This window comes from Dermacentor silvarum, chromosome 11 (assembly GCF_013339745.2).
Source record: "Dermacentor silvarum isolate Dsil-2018 chromosome 11, BIME_Dsil_1.4, whole genome shotgun sequence".
NCBI classification, from domain to species: Eukaryota; Metazoa; Arthropoda; class Arachnida; order Ixodida; family Ixodidae; genus Dermacentor; species Dermacentor silvarum.
Genome location: NC_051164.1, coordinates 80668785 through 80689761, shown reverse-complemented (window position 1 = coordinate 80689761; position 20977 = coordinate 80668785). Strand labels below are relative to the sequence as shown.

Sequence of the window (20977 nt, the reverse complement as noted above, 5' to 3'; positions counted from 1 at the left end):
GTATTTTCGTTCTTCATTAAATCATATGCATGTAACGACCCCGGCTATTATCGATCTCTTCCCTACTTTACATCGATATACTCTAAACGACTCTTGCTTATCTCGACCGCTAACCAGTTAACGCTTCCTTCCGCTTTGAATCCGAGCGATTCTGGTAGGCGTACGTTACCAACGGTTCTGGCTGGGTAAATATATTGGTTTTCCATTACAACGTGCTGAATCTTCTCAGCAGTTTTGCTGCATCAGCCACATGCCTCGTCATGTTGCGAATATTTGCTCCGGTATGCTTCTGCCTTCGGGCAGCCATTTCGTACCTAAAATAGCGAGGCACCGCCCTTTGTGTTATCGCACAGAATGCCGCACCCGATTTCTTTCTTTTCGTATTTGTAAATCTCCGGGGAGTACTCTGTTATCATCCTTTGCACCCAACTTACTGTCTCTGTTTCTCTTCCTTCCTTTTTTGATGACTCAGTATTGTCTATTTTCGCTTTCAATTACCCGGCTCCGGGTTGCCAATTGTCCTTACCTTTTCCGCCATTCCTTGTCCACGCTTTCGAGGTACAGAGCTTAGGGCACTTGGGCCGCCCATTTATCTTCGTCCATGTTCCTGAGCCTTTCTTTAAAACTGATTTTGCTCTGTCCTTCTGTGACATGTCACCATGCACTGCCCTCAATTGTTACCGTGGGCCACCTACGTCAATCGGTTCACCAACTTTAGTTAACTTCCAACCCCGACAAGATATCTGATTTTAAGCGCAGAATTGCATTTGCGAACGTTAGTGCTGGTACCATCACTACTTTCCAAATTCCTTGCTCCACCTCATATTTATTGTAGCCCCAAAGTCCTGTGTGTTTCATTATACCGACATTCCGCTTCCTCTTCATGGAGCAAGCGGGAGAGACTGATGATAACTGATGATGATTTATTGGCATCCCCTTTGTAAGGGGGCGGTGACAAATAGTCGCCTAGCCTGCTTGATTTCTCCAGGTAAGCTATACATGTTTTTCATTCTAGTATTTTTGTATACATCTCCTTAATCTTTCTTTTTCTTCCTCAAAACTTCTCTATATACTTTGCACCGCTACTTATCCATGTAACGGATCGAGTAGTATCAACCTCTTCCCTGCTTTTTTTTTTTTTTTTCACCAAAACTCTAGATGTCTCTTGCTTATCTATACCACTGACTGCCCCCCCCCCCCCCCCCCTAATTCTTCCGCCCACATTAAATCCAAGCGCTTCTGAAAGGTGAGCGTTACCTCCTGGTCTCACTGAGTGAATTCCTTCGAATTCCATTAGGATGTGCTGGGTTGTCTCCGGATTTTTACTGCAACATACACATGCCTCATCTTGTCGCAAATAATTGTTACTGTATGTTTTTGTCCTTCAGCAACCAGCTCGAGCCTCGAATAGCAAGGCACTGCCCTTTGTCTTATCGTTCTGATTGTCCGTTCTAATTTCTTTCTTCCCATTCTTGTAAACCTCCGTGGTATTTCTTGTTCCCATTCTTTGCATCCAATTCGCTGTCTCTATTTCTCTCGCTGCTGATGACTCCTGGTTGTCTATTTACACTTTCAATTGTCCTATACTTGGTTGCCAACTTGACCTCTTCCCCCATTCTGTGTCCACGCTTTTGAGTAACAGATACTTGTGCACTTAAGCCGTCCATTAATTTTGATACATGTTCCCGAGTCTTTCCTCAAAACTAATTTTGCTCTACGCTTCCCTGACTTCAAACGATGCCCAACCCATGTCATCCTACACTGCCTCATTTGTGGTTTTGCCGAGGGCTCACAAAGCCAACCAGCCTACTGATTGTTGGTTAACTTCCAACCCCCACAAGATATCCGATTTTAAGCATAGAATGGCATTTGCGAACGTTAGCGCTGGCACCATTACTCCTTTCCAGATTCCACGCACCACCTCATACTTATTGTGGCCCCACAGTGCCCTGTGTTTCATTATTGCTGCATTCCGCTTCCCATTTATTTTCAGATTATCTTGGTGGTTGCTTGAGTAATTCTTTCCTTCGTTTATGTGTACGCCGAGGTACTTATATTGCTTGACTTATATTGTATGACTTGCTGTTGAATTGACACCACGTAGTTACTCGTCTCTTCATTAAAGATCATAATCCCGATTTCTCTGTGCTAAACTTAAGGCCAAGATTTGTCGCTGCGTTGCCACATATATTCGCAAACCTCTGTAAATCTCTTGCATTGTCCGCTACTAGCATTATCTCGTCCGGGGACCTTCTGTTGCACCATTTGTTCGCAAGTTGGAATCAACTAGCGCGAGACAGGGGTAATTGGAGATCGCAGGGAGAGTCCTTCGTCCTGCAGTGAACATAAATATAGGCTGATGACGACGATGGTGATGACGATACATTGGGTGCACGTTTTCACCACCAGGTGGTCAAAATTAATCCGGAGTCTCCTCACTACGGTGCGCCTCATAACCATACCGTTGTTTCGGCACGTAAAACTCCAGAATATATATGTTTCTATGATTTCCAGTTGCGTCACTTATTGCTTTATCCCATAACCAAATACTGAAAACGTGGTGAAAAGCCGCTGCACCCTGTGATGTGCCCTGTGAAAAAGAAACCATCGGATTTATATTTACACCCGTATTCACTAGCAAGCTTCGACACGAAACCTTTTCACCCCTCTGCTACGGTGGCTATAGCCACCATACCTCCGCAGAACAGAGTTCATCATGATGACGATGATGACGATAATTATCGCTAGTTACATCTCATTTAAATCGGGGTAGCGACAAATACTTACCTAGCCTGCGTGAGTTACTTATGCGTTGCTATTTAACCGCTGTAATTTAGTATTTTATCGCTGCTTAACTTGTAATGTTCATTCTGTCCCAAACTTTTTGCTGGCTTTATCCACTAATATTCGAATCGTACCTTGCTGGTCTCCCACCGCTGTACAGTTAACTATCCCGTCAGCTTTGAACTCCGGCCTTTCTGCAAAGTGGAAGTGTGCGCTTTTTGCTGGTCTTAGCATCCCATTACACTGGGCCGAGTTGTGTTCAGATTGTCGTTGTGCATTAGACCCATGCCTCATACTGGGGCAAATATTGGCTCCCGTACTTTATTCTGAGGCAGCTGGCTCAGGCGTAAAAATGAAGGTCCTACCTTACTGCGTTGTCAAATTCTTTTCCAGATATCTCCTTCGCCTTCCTTGCAAAGGTTCATGGACAAGCTTGCTTGCTTGCTTGCTCGCTTGCTCGCTTGCTCGTTCGTTCGCTCGTTCGTTCGTTCGTTCGTTCGTTCGTTCGTTCGTTCGTCGTTCGTTCGTGTCGTTCGTTCGTTCGTTCGTTCGTTCGGTTCGTTCGTTGTTCGTTCGTTCGTTCGTCGTTCGTTCGTTCGTTCGTTCGTTCGTTCGTTCGTTCGTTCGTTCGTTCGTTCGTTCGTTCGTTTCAGTTCGTTCGTTCGTTCGTTCGTTCGTTGTTCGTTCGTTCGTCGTCGTTCGTTCGCTCGCTCGTTCGTCGTTCGTTCGTTCGTTCGTTCGTTCGTTCGGTCGTTCGTTCGTTCGTTCGTTCGTTCGTTCGTTCGTTCGTTCGTCGTTCGTTTCGTTCGTTCGTTCGTTCGTTCGTTCGTTCGTTCTTCGTTCGTTCGGTCGTTCGTTCGTTCGTTCGTTCGTTCGTTCGTCGTTCGTTCGTTCGTTCGTTCGTTCGTTCGTTCGTTCGTTCGTTCGTTCGTTCGTTCGTTCGTTCGTTCGTTCGTTCGTTGCGTTCGTTCGTTCGTTCGTTCGTTCGTTCGTTCGTTCGTTCGTTCGTTCGTTCGTTCGTTCGTTCGTTCGTTCGTTCGGTTCGTTCGTTCGGTCGGTTCGTTCGTTCGTTCGTTCGTTCGTTCGTTCGTTCGTTCGTTCGTTCGTTCGTTCGTTCGTTCGTTCGTTCGTTCGTTCGTTCGTTCGTTCGTTCGTTCGTTCGTTCGTTCGTTCGTTCGTTCGTTCGTTCGTTCGTTCGTTCGTTCGTTCGTTCGTTCGTTCGTTCGTTCGTTCGTTCGTTCGTTCGTTCGTTCGTTCGTTCGTTCGTTCGTTCGTTCGTTCGTTCGTTCGTTCGTTCGTTCGTTCGTTCGTTCGTTCGTTCGTTCGTCCGTCCGTCCGTCCGTCCGTCCGTCCGTCCGTCCGTCCGTCCGTCCGTCCGTCCGTCCGTCCGTCCGTCCGTCCGTCCGTCCGTCCGTTTGTTTGTTTGTTTGTTTGTTTGTTTGTTTGTTTGTTTGTTTGTTTGTTTGTTTGTTTGTTTGTTTGTTTGTTTGTTTGTTTGTTTGTTTGTTTGTTTCTCTCTCTTGCAGTAGACACAGTGCTTCAACAGTGGAAGTTCCCGTTGATCACTGCGATGGGGATTTGATCGATAGACATGTCTTCATAACCATGCTTTCGGGCAAGCACTGAATGTGCGCGGTTACGAGATTTTAGCTCAGGAAGTGCCGCGCAGAGTGCAGTGGCCGGGGTGGCATATATCACTGTAAACCTAATGACACATTTAAGGGTCTTCAAGGGTGCAAATTAATCTATAATCCACGTCCTTACATCTGTAAGGGGTGCAGGGGTGCGAGTTAAAGACTAATCACCTGTAAGGGTGCAAGTTAGTTTGCAATGTAGGTCACGACTCAGAGGGGCCCGCCACTGCCTAATAAAGCATCTTGATTCTGCAAGATCAGGGCGCTTTAAGTTTGGAGATGCGAGGCACAATGTCAGGTTGAGGAAAGAATGCATGAGCGTGCGTTAGCTCACTGCGTAGTCATCTTGTCGAATTCACCACCGTTACCAACTCGAGTTGCAAACTAAGTCGTGAGTCAAAGCGACCGACCTCTTCGAGCGACCGACCTCTTCCAGAGGACCTTACAGCCGGAGATTTGGTAAAGGTTACAACATTAATGCAAACCAACCTTCATTTTTATAGCACACCAGCGATCCAGACAGAATTGCATCATAGTGTCATCCAGCTCCTTGGCGTTACGCGTTCTCAAGACCCCCGCATTGCGCATGTCCGTCAGTATTACACACTGATGATCGTTCGCTCTGTTCGACGCATTTCAGTCCCACAGTAACGTCTGCCTGACAAGAGGCTCTATTCTCGACACGCATGGCGACTGCATGGCCGCCATTATCCGCCATGTTAGCTTTCTGATTGGCTCTGGAATGAACACGTCCTTTCTCTCTCTCTTCATTTTTTTTTTCAATTTGTACCTGGAAACGAAAGCCTTGCAAGAAGCGTTTCTGCACTTTAAAAAAAAGCCTTCTTGTGGTCTTTGGTAGCTACATGGGGCTATATTGCGACGTAAGCGCTTAAAGGAAGAAGGAAGGAAAGAGTGGAGAAGGAAAGGCAGGGAGGTTAACCAGTTTAGCACAACCGGTTTGCTACCCTACACATGGGAGCGAGATTGGGGGGGGATGAAAGAGGGGGAGGAGAGAGAGAGCACATAGCACACCACACACATCGTCAGTCACAGTCCGTCACTCTTGCGTGGTACGGGACATCACTGTCACAGCCGCTCGTCTAAGTCCGTTTCTTTTAAAAATCTAAGGAGTCCCTTCGTTGCCTTCAGCTGCGTTGTCTTCTGTCGACGACATGCGAGAATCGTTTCAACTGACATTGGTCTAGCGCTTAAAAAAAAAAGGAAAGCAAACGGTAGTGCGTAATAACTCCTGCAATGCATCTGAAGTTTCGCTAATATGGGGTGGCGTTCTGAGATAGCCGCCACGTTGTTTTGGCTGTAGGATTATGACGCGAGTAGCATCCCAGGAAAGGCAATTTCGTAAACATCGTTTTGACGTTGCGTGACGTTGCGTGAAGTTGCGCTTAGCCGCCATTTCAGATACTCGCCGCCATAATTTGTGGTGCGAAGAGCCGCGCGAAATATTCCACTGAGCGGCTATATGCAATGGCGGCCGAGAGGCGTGTGTATCACCACATTTTCGCCGTTGTTTTGGGCCATGAAATTATGTTGTTCGTGATCCGTGCGCATAGCGTTCGCACCGCTCTCGGGTGTTGTTTGCACTTGTGTTTCAATCCGAGCTCTCATTTCCTTAACGGAAGCGTTTATTTGAAATAACATTTGTTTAACATCACAAACTCCTTGTGAATGTTAGCACTTCTGACTGCTGCATTCTTATTGTAATTTAAATTAACGACTTTTGGCATGCTTAGGAGCTATGACAACGGCGTTCTTTTAAAGTATGCAAATAATGTATGCAAGGCCGGTGCCTTATAGTTTCATCACGTATCATCACGCGGTGCGACTAAGAAACGATGTGAACGGGAAATGGCGGTGCCGGCACTTGCGTCGTGCGAACGGCCACATGTGGCGCGCGCAGCGCTATCAGTATTTTACCGTTATTTTACGCTGATATTGACAGCAGTTTTTACTCTGAAATTTTACCACTTCTCAGGCAGTAAAGAAGGGCTGAGTCAATTGCAATTTACAAGACAATGATAATGCGGTACAAAACGTGCGCTCTTCATCACTGGTGGGTTGCTTCTGTTGTCCCAAGGTAAAAAAAATGCGTGATGATGCCAGTATAGTGCAAATCATTTCACATCTTAGAGCCACGCCCTCTGGCTAATGTAGCAAACCTCCCCCCCCCCCCCGCCCCCCCCTCCGAGAGGCGTTTTCGGCAGGCATATTTTTGCGCTTTGAGATGCCTGCTTTACATTGAATGAGGAGCAAAAATGTTTTGCTTTATCGAGAACGTGAAGTTTATTGCTTCGATTTCAGTTTCTGCGACAAAACGTCAAGTCCACATCACGTTACGAAAGCAAATCGTCTTAATAATGCCTAGCAACGCGACGATGCGAGACGGCGCAAATATCGCAGCAAGCGTTTGCGCACGCCGGATGGAAGCCTTTTGCCCTCGCCTTGTCGGTTCCGGCAACTTAAGGCGCAGCAGCATGCCATCACAACGAATGTTAACACGTTTGATCCGTTTGTGCGTACAGCACTTTCGTCGCACAGGCCCGAGAATGGCAAACGCTGGAAAGAAAAAAAATATACAGCGCGAGAACTTCCACGTGACACGGATGGCCAATGGGGGAGCGGAGGAGGCTGGGGCGACAGGAGGCGGCTAAGAGAGGGCGAGGAGGAAGCGCCGAGCGCGGTGGCGGCAAGATCTAAGAATGGCGCTACTTTTATAAATATAGGGGCTTTACCTTACGGTTGCCATCAGCGCCATTTTGTAAGTGTCACGCCTACGCCACACCAGGGCTTAGCGTTATCTCACTGTAGAGGCCGTGCTAGGTCTCGACTGAGTCACGCTTATCGCTGGGGGCAAAGCAACGGATGAAAGGAACGGTCATTCCAGCGAACAATATATGACGTACAGTCGCCGCGGAAAAAGAGCGGCAATATCGCGACACGCTTTCATCACGGCCCCCACTGCTTTGAAAAACGGAATGTGCCGTTCCGGCCGCCAGTCACTCGTGGTAATCTTTTTCTGCTGGAACTGTACATGCGCATTGCCTAGGTCTCGACTCCAGGCGACCCCAAGCGCGAGCGCTAGGTGGCGCGATGATGCAATTCGGCTTAAAATCCCTATATAAGAAAAGTACCGCCATCCTTTGATAAACGCCGCTTCCCTCTCTCCTGTATCTCCGATTGGACGATGATAGCGCGCGCTTTTCACTTCTTTATATTTTCTTTTTTTCCGCCTCAGAGCCATGTTGAAAGTCCTCTGCGCAGCCGCAGTCGCCGGCGGTGGCGGCGGCGCGCGCCCGGCATGAAAACTTCAACGTGGACTTTCTAGGCGCGCCACCGTCGACTTGGCTTTCGCAGGCAAAAAGTAAAGAAAAAAGCAAGCGCTTTAGGAGAGGAGGCGGCGGAGGAAAGAGTAGATGGCGGTACTTTTCTTATATAGGGACTTTAATTCGGCTTGTGCTCGCAAGGCTCCGTTATTTCTTGCTTACCGCAGTATAGGTACGGCCAATACCAGCCATAAGCGTTTGACGTTCTTACCAGCGCCGCCACAGAAAGAAGCAGGCAGTGGGACCGAACAAAGAAAACCGAGGCATTTGAAAAGCCCATGTTGAGGTGAGCGTCGAGCCTGTCGCCATTCGTGACTCATCGGAATTAAGCCCGAGATTTTCCCGTGTTGAAGACTCCTTACATAGGCGTCTCCTGCAACGCTAACTGCGTCGAGGCAACGAAGTAGCCACCAGATCGCCGGATTTCTTCAGGTGACCACCAGCGTCGGCGACATGGCGGACGCATCGGGCGATAATGCAAAGTCCAGCTTCGAAGTACAGCTGTACGTGTACGACCTGTCCAAAGGAATCGCCGAAGAACTTTATCCCGCCCTCGTCGGAAAGCAGCTGCCCGACGTATGGCAAACGAGTATAGTCGTCCACGGCACGGAATGCTTCTTTGGTCCGACGGGGATCGGCAGCTGTTCGCCGGGAAAGACGGCCCTCCGGAAACCGAACCGGGTCATCAGCCTCGGTCGCACGGAACTGCCTCCTGACGCCTGCTTGAAGTACATCCGCGAACTGGGAGAGTCCACCTACAAGGAAAGCACGTACAACCTGTTCCGCCACAACTCCAACAACTTCTCGCAAGACGTCGCCTTGTGCTTGACGGGCAATTCCATTCCGGCAGAGATCCTGGAACCCCTCGACGAGTTCCTGTTCAAGTCACTTGGCAGCGCTCTGGTGACTCTCTTTGAGCGTTTCTCGAGTCGAATTAATAAGGTGTGGGAACAGGGTTCTCCACGCGGAGCACACGAAAGCAGGGAGAGCTCGCCCTCCTCAGGAGGCTTTCGCCGCCTACAGCCCCGCTTGGCTCACTGTAGAGCGCCACAAGAGACGAGTCCTAATGCAGGACGGGATGAAAAGCGCGAGGATCAAAGCGGCGACGACCAACCCATCTTCTACCCTCAGGTCGACGGCAGCGCCGCTTTCAGGGAACTCCAAGGACACCTGAAAACAACCGCCATCACCAAAAACGAGCGGTCGCAGCTGGACCTGCTCCGCGAGTACGTCGTCACTGGCAACAACGCTTGGGCGCTGGGCCCCGAGCTGCTCGACCTGTTAGAAAAGCTGCTGACGTCGCGCGACGTGAAGTCCGCAGTGCGGCTGTCATTACTGCGCGTGCTCCAGGCGGTGGCTTTAACCAAGGACGTCATCCTCTTCTTGCACCAGGACCGCAGAAAGCACGTTATCATGAGCTACGTAAACCGAATCGCGACGCTTCCTCCGCAGGAGCAGGATGAAGTGCTCAAGTTGCTCTGCAACCTGTGCAGCCAAGTGGCCAGCTGCGAGTGGCTGCTGTACATAACCGAGTGGCAAGACAACACCGGCCGGGTATGCAGCAACGCTAAAGCCACCGTCCGCGCCGTTGTCCACGGGCTACTCAGCGACCGACTTATCGCACACGAGCTCGGCGCCGCGCTCGTCTTCAACCTCACCGCTAGGGAGCTGTTCGATGGCGCTGCCGAGGAGCTGTCGACGGCGATCACGCAGTTCTTGCAGGGCGATGTCAGCGAAGAGCAGGTCTACCGCTGCTTGGCGGCTTTACATCGCCTTCTGCGTGTCAGCTACAATGACGTGTCCGCCAAGGTCCAGAAGATCACGCCGTACTTGCAGAAACTGTCCGGCTCTTCTGAGCGTGTCAAGAAGCTGGTCCGTCAGATTCGCAGTAGGATTTCGACCTCCGCACCAACACGACAGCAATGATGGGACGTTTCCATACACGGCACATATTCTGTAATAAAAAGGAAACTGCGCGGGCGCTGTGTACTATACACCATCAAACACAGCGCAAGCATTTTACTCAAAGTTGTCTGCTTTATGTGGCTCTCGATCATACACGAACTTCGGCCGTCCTATGATTTCGATAACGAGGGGCCAAGCCAAGTAACATGAACCGCCAAACAAAGGGAAACTTTTGTTTTCGTAGCTGAGTTACACCCGTGTCACACGGGCAAACTTTAAAGGCCTTCCAGTTGACGACCTTCGAAACACCACAACTAATTAAGGATTTTGTATCGACAACGGAGCAGCCAATCAATGACAGTTTAAGGTTTTTAGACACTGAAATTGTTTTTAAGCCCCGTCATGTGTGCTGCTCTCCTCGCTTAAAGAAAGGGCTTCTCCCGTTTTCGTCCGCACACTCCAAACTGTTAAAAAGAGGCATCACTAAGGCATGTTTGCGAGCCGCTCTCACGCGTTCGTGGGAGCACTCTGTTGAACAGAGCTTTTCAACACAGGCCAGCCGACTAAAATTAGCAGGCTACCCGACTACACCGTGTTGTGCAGCGTTGCTGGTGACCTGGTGAAAGAGTTAAAGAATACAGGAAAACAAACTCTGCAGTCACGGCCTTCGAAATCTAGGATTGCTGTCATTCCATATGTACACCGTGTTTCCCATAACATTACGAAAATTGCGGCTAAGTCAGGAGTGAGGGTTATGTGCAATGCCCCTAACAAACTGAGCGCGTTGGGCAAAATAGTCAACGGGGTAGATACTGTCGCGCGAAAAAACTGCTCTAAGAAGCATGCTCGCAAGTTCATTGATTGTACAACGCAGCTCGTATGTAGAATCCCGCTCACATGTAACCGTTGCTATATAGGGTGAACGGAGAGACGCATCAACGATCGCCTGCGCGAGCATGCTGCTTCACTAAAAGGTAACCCGTACAGTCATCTGGCTACCCACTGTAACATGTGCGGTTGCAGCCCAATCTTTGAAGAGTGCAAAATAATTAGAAAATATCGTGAACAGCGCGCACGTGAGATCTTCGAGACTTTTTATTCACAAGTGGCGACGCATGCGGTCAGTTCTGCGTCCCTCACGCTGTCAACAAAAGAACTGGATTATCTTCGTGGCTAACGCTTATCCTTCTCCTTCTTTCTCTTTTTCTTTCTTTCTTTCTTCTTTCTTTCTTTCTTTCTTTCTTTCTTTCTTTCTTTCTTTCGTGTGGCCTTCAATGATCTCTTTATCTGCCGCTTCTGGAAATAAAGCATTTGGTTGTTAATCTGCGCCCTGTCCTGTGCTCGTTACATGTCCTGTGTCGTGCTGTTTCTGTATTTTTCTAACCTCAACTCTGTCGACTCAAAGGAGTTGAGGCGCTGTTACACGGCACTCTTGAAAGGCCGTTGAGTGGTTCAGGCGTTTCTCGCAAAAACGGTGTGGCGCTGCGGAATTTTTTGTTTCCATGTCACCAGCAAGCCCTCGTGCAAAAGAGCCAGGGCGGCGGCCTTAGCCAGCGGAATCCCGGAATAAGGATCCGACCACCCTTCCCCTAACTCCCCTCTCCTTTTCCTGTCAATAAAATGTTTTCATCATCATCATGTCACCAAAAGTTAAATAATATTCAATCCACTTAAAAGCACGAAAGTTTCTTTCATTTTTGTTTCGACATTTTAATAAAGTGTGTATACATTGTTTATAAATTTTTTAGGGCATTTTGGTTTGATTTTTGTTTTTCTTTCTAAGCGTAAGCACGAGCACACCATAGAGAAACATACTACGTAAACATACTACGTAGTATGTTTCTCATGAGCACACTATGAACGAGAGGGCACATTCGCGCCGTTCCTGCTTCCGTTGCTCAAAGGCCATCGGGGTTTCTCGTAGAGTTGCAGGGTGCTCAGTTGACTCGATAGAATACTGACTCAGCGGCCTTCGAAACCGCCCGTGCAGCAGCTCAAACTTGACCTTTGAGTCAACGGACTATCGGTTGGAAGGCCTTCCAAACGCCCGTGTACCACGGGTATTAGTTTCTGCAGTTTGGGGAGCATATTTCATCTAAGCTCTTTTGACTGCGCATGTGCATACTGACGTCAAAACGCCGCGCTCCCGAATGTCGTGGAAAACGGGCATTCGGGAGCGCGCACCCATTATGCATGCGCGCACCCAAACGGGATTCGGGCCGATTAGCCCGCACCCATTATGCATGCTGATTAACTCAAAATATGCAATCAGCCCTTGTCGACTGTGTAATTTGACTAAAGGTTGTGCACTGCGTGTGCTCTCAGTTTCCGCACGTGATTTATGGCGCATGGTAGCAAGCAACTTAAGCGTGCGGAAAACCGTCAGCACCCGTTCTTCCGGCAGTGGCAGGAGCAGTTGCTTTTCTCAAAGAACTCGAAAAGGGTACTCCGGACTACAAACCAATCAGAAACAGGCAATTGACACCATCACAAATGTACAAAAGGCACAGCAGAAGACCCTTATCTCCGAGTTGTGAATGGCGCCACCTCGGAATACCTCAGGTAACAAAAAACCTACACCTACAGCATATATACAGCGTGCGAGGTGCGATAAGATCTTATGGCACTTTGAATTTATACAGAACATCACGGCGATGACAACTACGAAAATTCGCCTAGAGTGTCCTATCGCAATAAAACGTAAACGTAAAGAGAAAAAAAAAAAAGAAACTGCGAGTAAATCCTCTCTTTCCGTGGACCTGACAACATGGGCCCTGAAATAACCGTTGTTAGAAGTGGCATTTTTTTTTTTTTCTGTTGATTTCGTAATATGTACAGCCCGAGGCAAAGTACTCTTAATTCCACCTACTAACTTAAGGAAAGCAAAGTAGTTTCATAATGATGATGATCATCGTCATCCTTAAACACTTCGTTATTATTATTATTTTTAGTAGTAGTAGTAGTAGTAGTAGTAGTAGTAGTAGTAGTAGTAGTAGTAGTAGTATTTTCAAATTCTAAGGTGACTAAACCGCTCCATGAGCACTCATGCCGCCTGTCGGCATTTGAAAGAGGTGATTACTATTATCGATGACGCGCTTCCCGCAAGGAGACGCCACTGTTGCACAATCCGTCGTAGACAGCTTGGACAGCCTGATCGATAGGAATGTGCGAAAGACAAGGCGCATTGAAGGAAGAAAAGTATAAGAAATACATTTCCTTCCTCCATGCATGAGGCGGCGGTCTAGTCCTGCCATCTCATGGAAAGCAATACAACCAAGGGACACAGAGCATAGCCTTCGAGATTACACGCGCGTCGGGTCGCGCACTCTCGGAGGTCATGCGACGCTATGTACCATGAATACTAGACAGCACCTTGGGGGCTGCAAGCATTTAGCTGTCATGAGAAACATCGGTAGCACATAGAGGTATGCGATCATTTTAGAACTTTCTTTCTGATTCTGAATTTCTTCTTAGTCTCAAATAAAATATCACGTACCAGTGTTTACTCTTTTAATTCACAGCGCCGTCTTCCTACATCTTAACATGCGTTTATCATTTCCCGTCTCACCGCTCACTCCATAACATTTAGGCTGCTTCTATGCTTGCGCTTTTTTTTTTCACCTTTTACGCTATTCTATAGGTTTTCTCCCATAAGTTAACACTGGAAAGATGGCAGCAGACCACTGCACACCCAGAAACATGCATTAGCAATCCTATCAAGGTTCACCGGACCCAACATGGTGGCATAACTTCTGCTGGACATTTGTGTATTTGTGCATGGTGCTTCAGAAAATTTCCGGTCGTTAGAATAACTGAACCACGAAATTTATATTTACCACTGTAATCAATTAGCTAGCTCTGACTCGAAGCTCATATTCGAAACCACTGAGAACATTGCCGATGCTGACGACCATCGCTAATGACATCCGCTTCTAACAGCCTCCTAACCTGCGTGAGCTAAATATGTGTTATCCTAAACGCAGTAATCTAGCATTCTGGCTATCGCTGCTTTATCTTATGCCCGTGACAGTCCAGTTGTCAACTTTTCCCAATCAATATTCGCATCGTAACCAGGCTGATCTCCACCGCTGCCCACTTAACGTTCTTATCAACGTTCTCATTAAGGTTTCCTACAGTTCTGGCTTGCTGAATATCTTTGCAACCTATTACAATGCGGATTACAATGCGACGTTACAATGCTCCATTTGATCCATTACAATGCGACACCGGATTTTTTACGCACCAAGCACATGCTCCACCCTGTTGCGAAAATTTGATGTACTGTATGTATTGTAATGGCACAAAAAATCTAGACACTCTGTGTAATCCAACAAGTTCAATGTGATGCAAGTTCAATGCTTCACTGGTTCCAGTGAAGCATTGTGTTGCATTGCCAAATTATGTACTTCTCGTCCATGTACTTCTTTTATTGTTAGAGTTGCTTGCCAATTCGGAAATCCCCAACAAATGTAACTCGATCCGCTCTGCTAAAACCCCAAGTCGAGGTTGCAGTATTTATTTTTTTTAATTACATTTCCCGATTTCTTAATTGCTATGCTTGTGGAGCAATTAGGACATTTTTGTACCTATTTCTCTCTAACTTTCGTGCCACCGACTCATGACAGCGCCACCTTTCGACCACGGTAACGCGGCGTTTCAACGGTGCCTCCCTGCAGCCAATGCGATGAGGCTTTGACTGAGAGACATGCCTCAACATCTGTGCCTTCGCAGTAGACGCTGACAATGATTGGTTACGAGATTTCTAGCTCAGAAAGCGCCGAGCAGAGTGAAGTGGTTGAACGTCTTGACGGCGCAGGCATTGTCGATTCTTCTGGAGTGAAGTGGGTCCGACAAAAGGAGCACCAACGGCCCGTCCCAGGCGCTCTGGAGTGAAGTAGCCCGGGTGACATACGCCACTCAGTGGATGGGACCCGCCACTTTCTATAGAGTACAGCCCCTTCATTCTGCAAGATCTCCACTTTTGGAGATTCGACGCATAGTATACCAAGCTGAGTAACGAGTCCGTATCCATTCTGTCGATTTAGCCCCCGTTATACCAATTCGAATTGCTGACGAACTGCATGTCGGGGGTAAAAAAGCTTGGAGGACGCTTAAGCTTAGTATTCAAAGATCCCTGACTGATTCTCACGCTTCCCGGCAACTGCAGCTTATGTAACCGTAATGTTTACTGGGAAACGCTGGCGGCGAACATACCTATGCACGAAGGCAAGCTTCCTGGTAGAAACGCGGCCTCTTGAGTGGGCCGATCCCGGAGGTAACGCACGTCGCGCCGAAAAAAAAATTGCATAATTTTCAGGTTTCTGTCATTGTTTCGCACTTTTAATATTTCAGTCTGAGAAGAATAAACATAAAAGGCATGCGCTGTCGGTGTTTTGTTTCATGGCATTTGCTTGTATTTTTCAAAGCGCTGTCAATTCTCAAAATTCCGAGGAATAACTTTGTCAAGAATGTTGGACAAGGTATGATCAACTTTAGTGATAGAATGGTGTGGCAGTATAACCCGAATGTACCGCATGTGATATAGCAAGGCGTGGTATATACATATACCTAAATATATTTTCGCTCACGGGCCGCCGACGCCGACACCGGATTTTCTGCGACACGGAACCCTGAACGCTATCGCTTTGATAGCGGCGGGACCTCTGCGAGCGCGTGCCAAATTGCTATTTCTCCCATTATTTAAGAATTACCCCGCTCTGCCCGAGAGTATTATAGCAGGAGGGTTACTAAAGGTTACAGCATGAATGCAAACAAGTCTTCCTTCTGATAGCCCGCCAGACAGAATTCTAGACAGAATTGCACCATCGCGCCACCTAGCATCTCGGCGCGGCTATAGCCTGACCTCGAGACCCACGCAGTGCGCATGTGCGTCCAATATTACACGCGGAAATGATTGTTCGCTCGGTCCGATGTGCCGCAGTGTCGTTTGACGAGTTCTGCGAGGTCCACCAATGCCTGGCAAGTATGACTCAGCGGTCTCTCGCAGTAGCAGCCGCGTTACGTCACGGCTCAGCCGCACTTATCAGCTAGCGACGGCTCGCGCGTAACTGCAAAGTCGATCAGGCGAAGGATCGGATGCGAACGAACAGTCATGCCAGCAAGCAAGATAGGAAGTACACGCGCACTGCGTAAGTCTCGACTCCAGGCGAGCCGCAGCGCCAAGGCGCTAGGTGGGGTAATCGGCAAGAGTGTAACATTTTCGCGCATGGTTGGGAATACCGCAGAAACACCCAGAAGCGCGTCACATTCTTCCCAGCGCCGTCATACTAGGAAAAAGCAGACAGCGTGGCGCCAAACCAACAAAGACGAGGCCGAGGCAAGACTGAGGCAAGAATCCCGAGCTTTCGCCGTGCTGAAGGCAGCATAATTGGGTGTCTAGTGCAGCGTGTATTGCCTCGCAACGCCCAAGCAGCCACCACATTTCTTCTGCTCACCAGGAGCGTCGGCGACATGGCGAACGCATCGAATGTTTACGCCGAGTCCGGCTTCGAAGTCCAGCTCTACGTGTACGACCTGTCCATTGGACTCGCCAAGGAACTCTCTCCCGCTCTCCTCGGAAACGAGCTGCCCGGCATGTGGCACACCAGTATCGTCGTCCACGGCACGGAATACTTCTTCGGCTCCATGGGCATCGACAGCTGTCCGGCGGGAAGGACGGACCTCCAGGAACCGGACAAGGTCATAAGCCTCGGTCGCTCGGAGCTGCCTCACGACGTCTTCGTAGATTACATTCAGCAACTGGGCGAGTACAGCTACAAGGGCAGCACGTACGACCTGCTCCGCCACAACTGCAACAACTTCTCGCAAGACGTCGCCTTGTTCCTGACCGGCAAGTCTATTCCGCGAGAAATCCTGGAACTCCCCGACGAGTTCCTGCGCACCCCACTGGCCAGCACGCTGGTGCCTTTCTTTGAGCGCCTCTCGATCGTGGTCGATAAGGCGCCGGGACTGGATTCTCTAGGCGGACAAAATTCGAAAAGGTAGAACGCCAGGAGAGACACTCTTGATGCATGAACGGATGATGATCGCTTGTAAAAGTTTCTAGCAGCTAGCAGCGTTTAGTTCTTTTTTTTTTTTAGACCGTAGTTTCTTGAGCCCACCAGCAGTTCATTTAATTTTTTTTCGAATATTCGTTCTGCTTCCTAACGACTCCCTAGTACATCCTATCAACAAATGACCACCAGCTTTCATTTGAAACCTGTTTATTAACTTTGTCAACGTTCTAACAACTAGGAACATTTTCAGTTAGACTTGTTGTAAAATGCCTTAATTTGTAACGTGTCCATATATTTTCTGTAATCTTGCTATATGAATTTGCTAACACTTTTCTTTGGACACTCTTGTACTACTGTGTCAACAATTGACCCCCGAAATCGAGTTGCAATGTCTTTCTAGATTTTCTGTAAACACTCGTCACCAACATTCTATAAACGCTTGTTTAGGCTCCATCGTGACGTCGTCAACTATTTCAATTTCCTCGCCAACAGTTTCGCTTTGGACAACCTAGAAACATTGTCCACAATCGGCCGCAGTGTTTAAATTGTGACATGTTCAGCACTTCCTGTAAATTTATCCTAACCTGGAGAGTCGATCCTAACAGGTCGATCAGCAGTCGAATATGTGAAACCAGATGCTATACGCATGCGGAATAGTACGAAAATTGCGCAGTTATTGCAGTCGGATGTCAGCGGGCAACAAATTTCCCTCTCGCTGGTGGCTTTACATCACCTTCTGCGCGTAAGCTACAGTGACGTGTCCGAAAAGGTTCTGAACCTCGTGCCGTAACTACAGAAGCTGTCTGTTTCTTTTAGTTATCATAGTCCCCGGGTGGGCATCTCGACGAAAACAGCGCATTTAGATGGGAGCGAAATGCGAATAAAACACCCGTGTACTTCGATTTCGAGATCGTGGTTTTGGCGCGTAAAACCCCATAATTTCTTTTTAGCACCAGAGGCTCGATATTTATTTACTTAGCTATGTATTCGAAGTTTTCTCAGCCAATTAACTTACTGCCGTTTCTGCAGATAGTTTCTGAAGTATCTTTCATCAACCCTCTATTCTACTGCACGTGCTCACATTAACGAGAGGATGCCGCGCTCCCCTCAAATCCTGGAAATCGCGCGACAAGATACATTTCGACCCCTTATATTGCATCCTTTTTAGCACCACCCTTAACTTTCATGAACATTTAATCAGTCCTGAGTCGGCTGTTTCGTCTGTTTAAGTGTAGGGCGCTACATGTGTGCTTAGTTCAAGTACGTGATTTATGACGCGTGCAACTCTAGAGGAAAAGCTCCCAATAGCGTCCATGCATTGAAATCGGTGCCGCCACGATGGGTGCCGCCATGTTGCTATACTCTACAGGCGCGCTGGCGCAGACGATGAGATGCGATTCAAGCGATACGCGCAATCAACGCGGTCACTGGGCCTCCGTCAGTATGGTGACACCATCTACAGCGATCAGGTGCCTGCAAACGCATCCTTTCACGCACGGTAAATTTTACATCAATATTTTATAAATAGCCATTCGATCTTCCTGAAAAATGTAGGAGTGAAGTTTACACTTGGTCCAAAAGTACGTGACACGCATAAACGCTTTTTCTTGCATAATATTCTGAAAATTTTGGCGTATACAAGAATGAGTCGCAGCAACATGGCAGCACCTTTGCTGTTGCCACTTTTTTCGCCAGCTTGACGCCAGTTGACGTCACCAGTCGTATATAAAGGAGACGGCAGAAGACCATTTTTTCTGAGTTATGAATAATGTCCCCAGGAAGATTCAGGTAGCTGTGCAACAAGAAGAAACGACCCGAAACCATGGGCACGTTGTAATGTGCAAATAAAGCGCTCTGTACATTGTTGTATACACTGCCAGCGATTCGAGCGCGATATTTAGATCGCGTGGCAGCCGGCACTTTTTTTCATTCCCGGTGAGCTCTCGCTTTCGCAAGGGCTCTCGCTTTCACCGTATAGACCCTTTTCTCGGAGCAGTTTGCTCTAGAAAAACGAGATGGCGCTTTCCGCAGCGCGTCACACGTTGCCTCAATCAAAGCGCACGCATACGAAACCGTCGCCGCTTCTGCCCTTCTACTGTGCGATTAGCTGACGGAAACACAACTGGGTGTTCGCTAACGCACTGTGCTCTAATCGGGCTTCAAAATGTGGAACAGTAGAGGGAAGAGGTGTGCTGTAGTCGGCTGCAAAAATAGTCGCTGGCACATTAAGGAATGTAATAAATGACCAGGTCCACGGACATCTGCTACGTAAGTAGACTGCCTTTGTTACCGGCCTTTCGCTAATTGATGGCGCTCCTAGAGGATAAAAATAGTGACTCTTCGAACAGCGTTGTATCGCTAACCTCCAACGTAAGGGCTTCAACGCTGGAACGTCGGCAAGAGTGAGTATACCGATCGTTACATAGTGACAAAGGGAGAAGCGCCGCTTCCTGGCATAGTAAGTTTCTTGCGCTTTATCTGCACACATCCACCTCATCTCACACTCAAACATAAGCCGACTATATCTACAATGTATCAAGAATAAGTGAATGGGCGCGCACTTGAATCAATGCGCCGAAGCATGGGTTACGGTCGGCTACAGGGACTACACACGAATGTTCGAAGCTGTACGTTTCGTGGTGGTCCGCAGAGTAAGCGAGTGACTAGCGATAATACACATTTGCTACATGCTATCACCAAGTGCAGAAGATCCACGTTCCAAGCCATGTACCCAGCAACAACAAATCTATGGCAACTGAGCACACCTGCGAACGATCAGATAGGGGCGACACCGAGTAACTTTATTGAGTCAGAAACATGACGAGCCACTGTTTCAAAGTGTTTGTCTAAAAATGAAGGAAGAGCAAAACACGTTGATCCTGATTTAATTCATAAGCTGCAAGCTTGGACAGCTAGGAATGCATTTCTAGCCCCGCGTTTAGTTAAAACACGTTGGCGGGCTAGTTGGTTAAAATCCATGATAGAATGTGTGAGCGCGACTGAACGAGGACGTAGAAAGAGACACACAGAGACAGCGCTATACTTTCAACTACAGATTTTATTTTCTCACGCGCTGATAAATATACACCGAACGAGCGGAAACAAACAAGGTAAAAAGGACATAAAGGAAACATTCAGTGGCGCATATCGATGAACCGTACACACGTGTAAGGCATGATTAAAACAGACACTGCAATAATTGAAGCGATAAACCTACGAATCGTATCTCTTTTTCAGATAGCTACACTGAAGGCTTACTCACGCACTTTTCTCCTAATTTTGCAATTTCATAGGCCTCCACAATCTCCCTTGTCGTCCTGCTATGAGCCCTATACAAAAACAGAAGTATCTTTAAACATGGGCTTGCAGCCACTGCAGTCTCGGCAATGAATGCCCAAATGGCCCGAGATTACTCTGGTGACGTTATATTGATGCTCTTTTAGTCTCTCATTGATGCATCGGCCAGTTTGACCAACATACGCTCTTTTGCACGAAAGCGGGATGGCATAGACAACGTTACGAGTGCAGGGTACAAATTCTTGGTGATGTAGAGTCGAACAATGCGTTCGTCTGGTTATTCTCTGAATTAACCTGCTTGCATAGCTTCTGTACACGCTCAGGGGCAGAGAAAACCACGTCCACCCCCGATTTTCCCGATATTCTTCTGAAGTTATGCGAGATACAATGACTGTATGGTACCACAGCTACTTTATTTGCTCTAGTAGTGTTACTCCTTCCCTTTCATGCGTTTTTATACTTCCTGCTCAAGCCCTCCGCGACCCCTTTGTGGCCACATGACTTCATGAGAGAATTATTAAAACAAGATGTTACTATTGCCAGTTTTACAAGTTTTGAATGAGCGGAAGAAAATGGTAGGACTGACTTATTGCCTCTCGGCTGATAATTCCAGCAGACCTTTTGGGGCGAGAAGTACAATCCCAAGTCTAAAAACCTTGTGAAATTGCCTACGGGGACTTCATGCATCAACGACAAAGGGGACAACACTTCAGTAAACGTGGTTAGGGTTTTTGATACCAGCGAGTTAAAATTACCCGATTCGTTATCAAAAATAATTTAAAAATCGTCGACAAATCTGAACACTTTCACTACATCGCTGTTATTCATCAGGCGCTCGTCAAGAACCTGGTCATGGTTGGCTAGATACAATTCACTTAAGCAGTGGCCAATATACGACCTGATGCATAGGCCATCTTTTTGTTGAACAACACTTCCTTCCCAAGTCGCGTAAGTCGAGTTAACGTAAAAACTAAGAAGTTCTAGAAAATTGTCGCAAGTC

General features: G+C 47.8%; 2 protein-coding genes across 2 annotated transcripts; both read left to right on the top strand.

Annotated features, from left to right (window-relative positions):
* Window positions 1–7172: 7172 nt before the first annotated feature.
* LOC119433116 (uncharacterized) lies at window positions 7173–11743 on the top strand. The gene has a single exon (XM_037700259.2). The coding sequence runs from the start codon at window positions 8213–8215 to the stop codon at window positions 9683–9685; it is 1473 nt and encodes a 490-aa protein (XP_037556187.1). The 5' UTR covers window positions 7173–8212; the 3' UTR covers window positions 9686–11743.
* A 4392-nt stretch (window positions 11744–16135) lies between these two features.
* On the top strand, window positions 16136–16669 carry LOC119432699 (desumoylating isopeptidase 1). Its single transcript, XM_037699856.1, has one exon. The coding sequence runs from the start codon at window positions 16136–16138 to the stop codon at window positions 16667–16669; it is 534 nt and encodes a 177-aa protein (XP_037555784.1).
* The last annotated feature ends 4308 nt before the right edge of the window (window positions 16670–20977 follow it).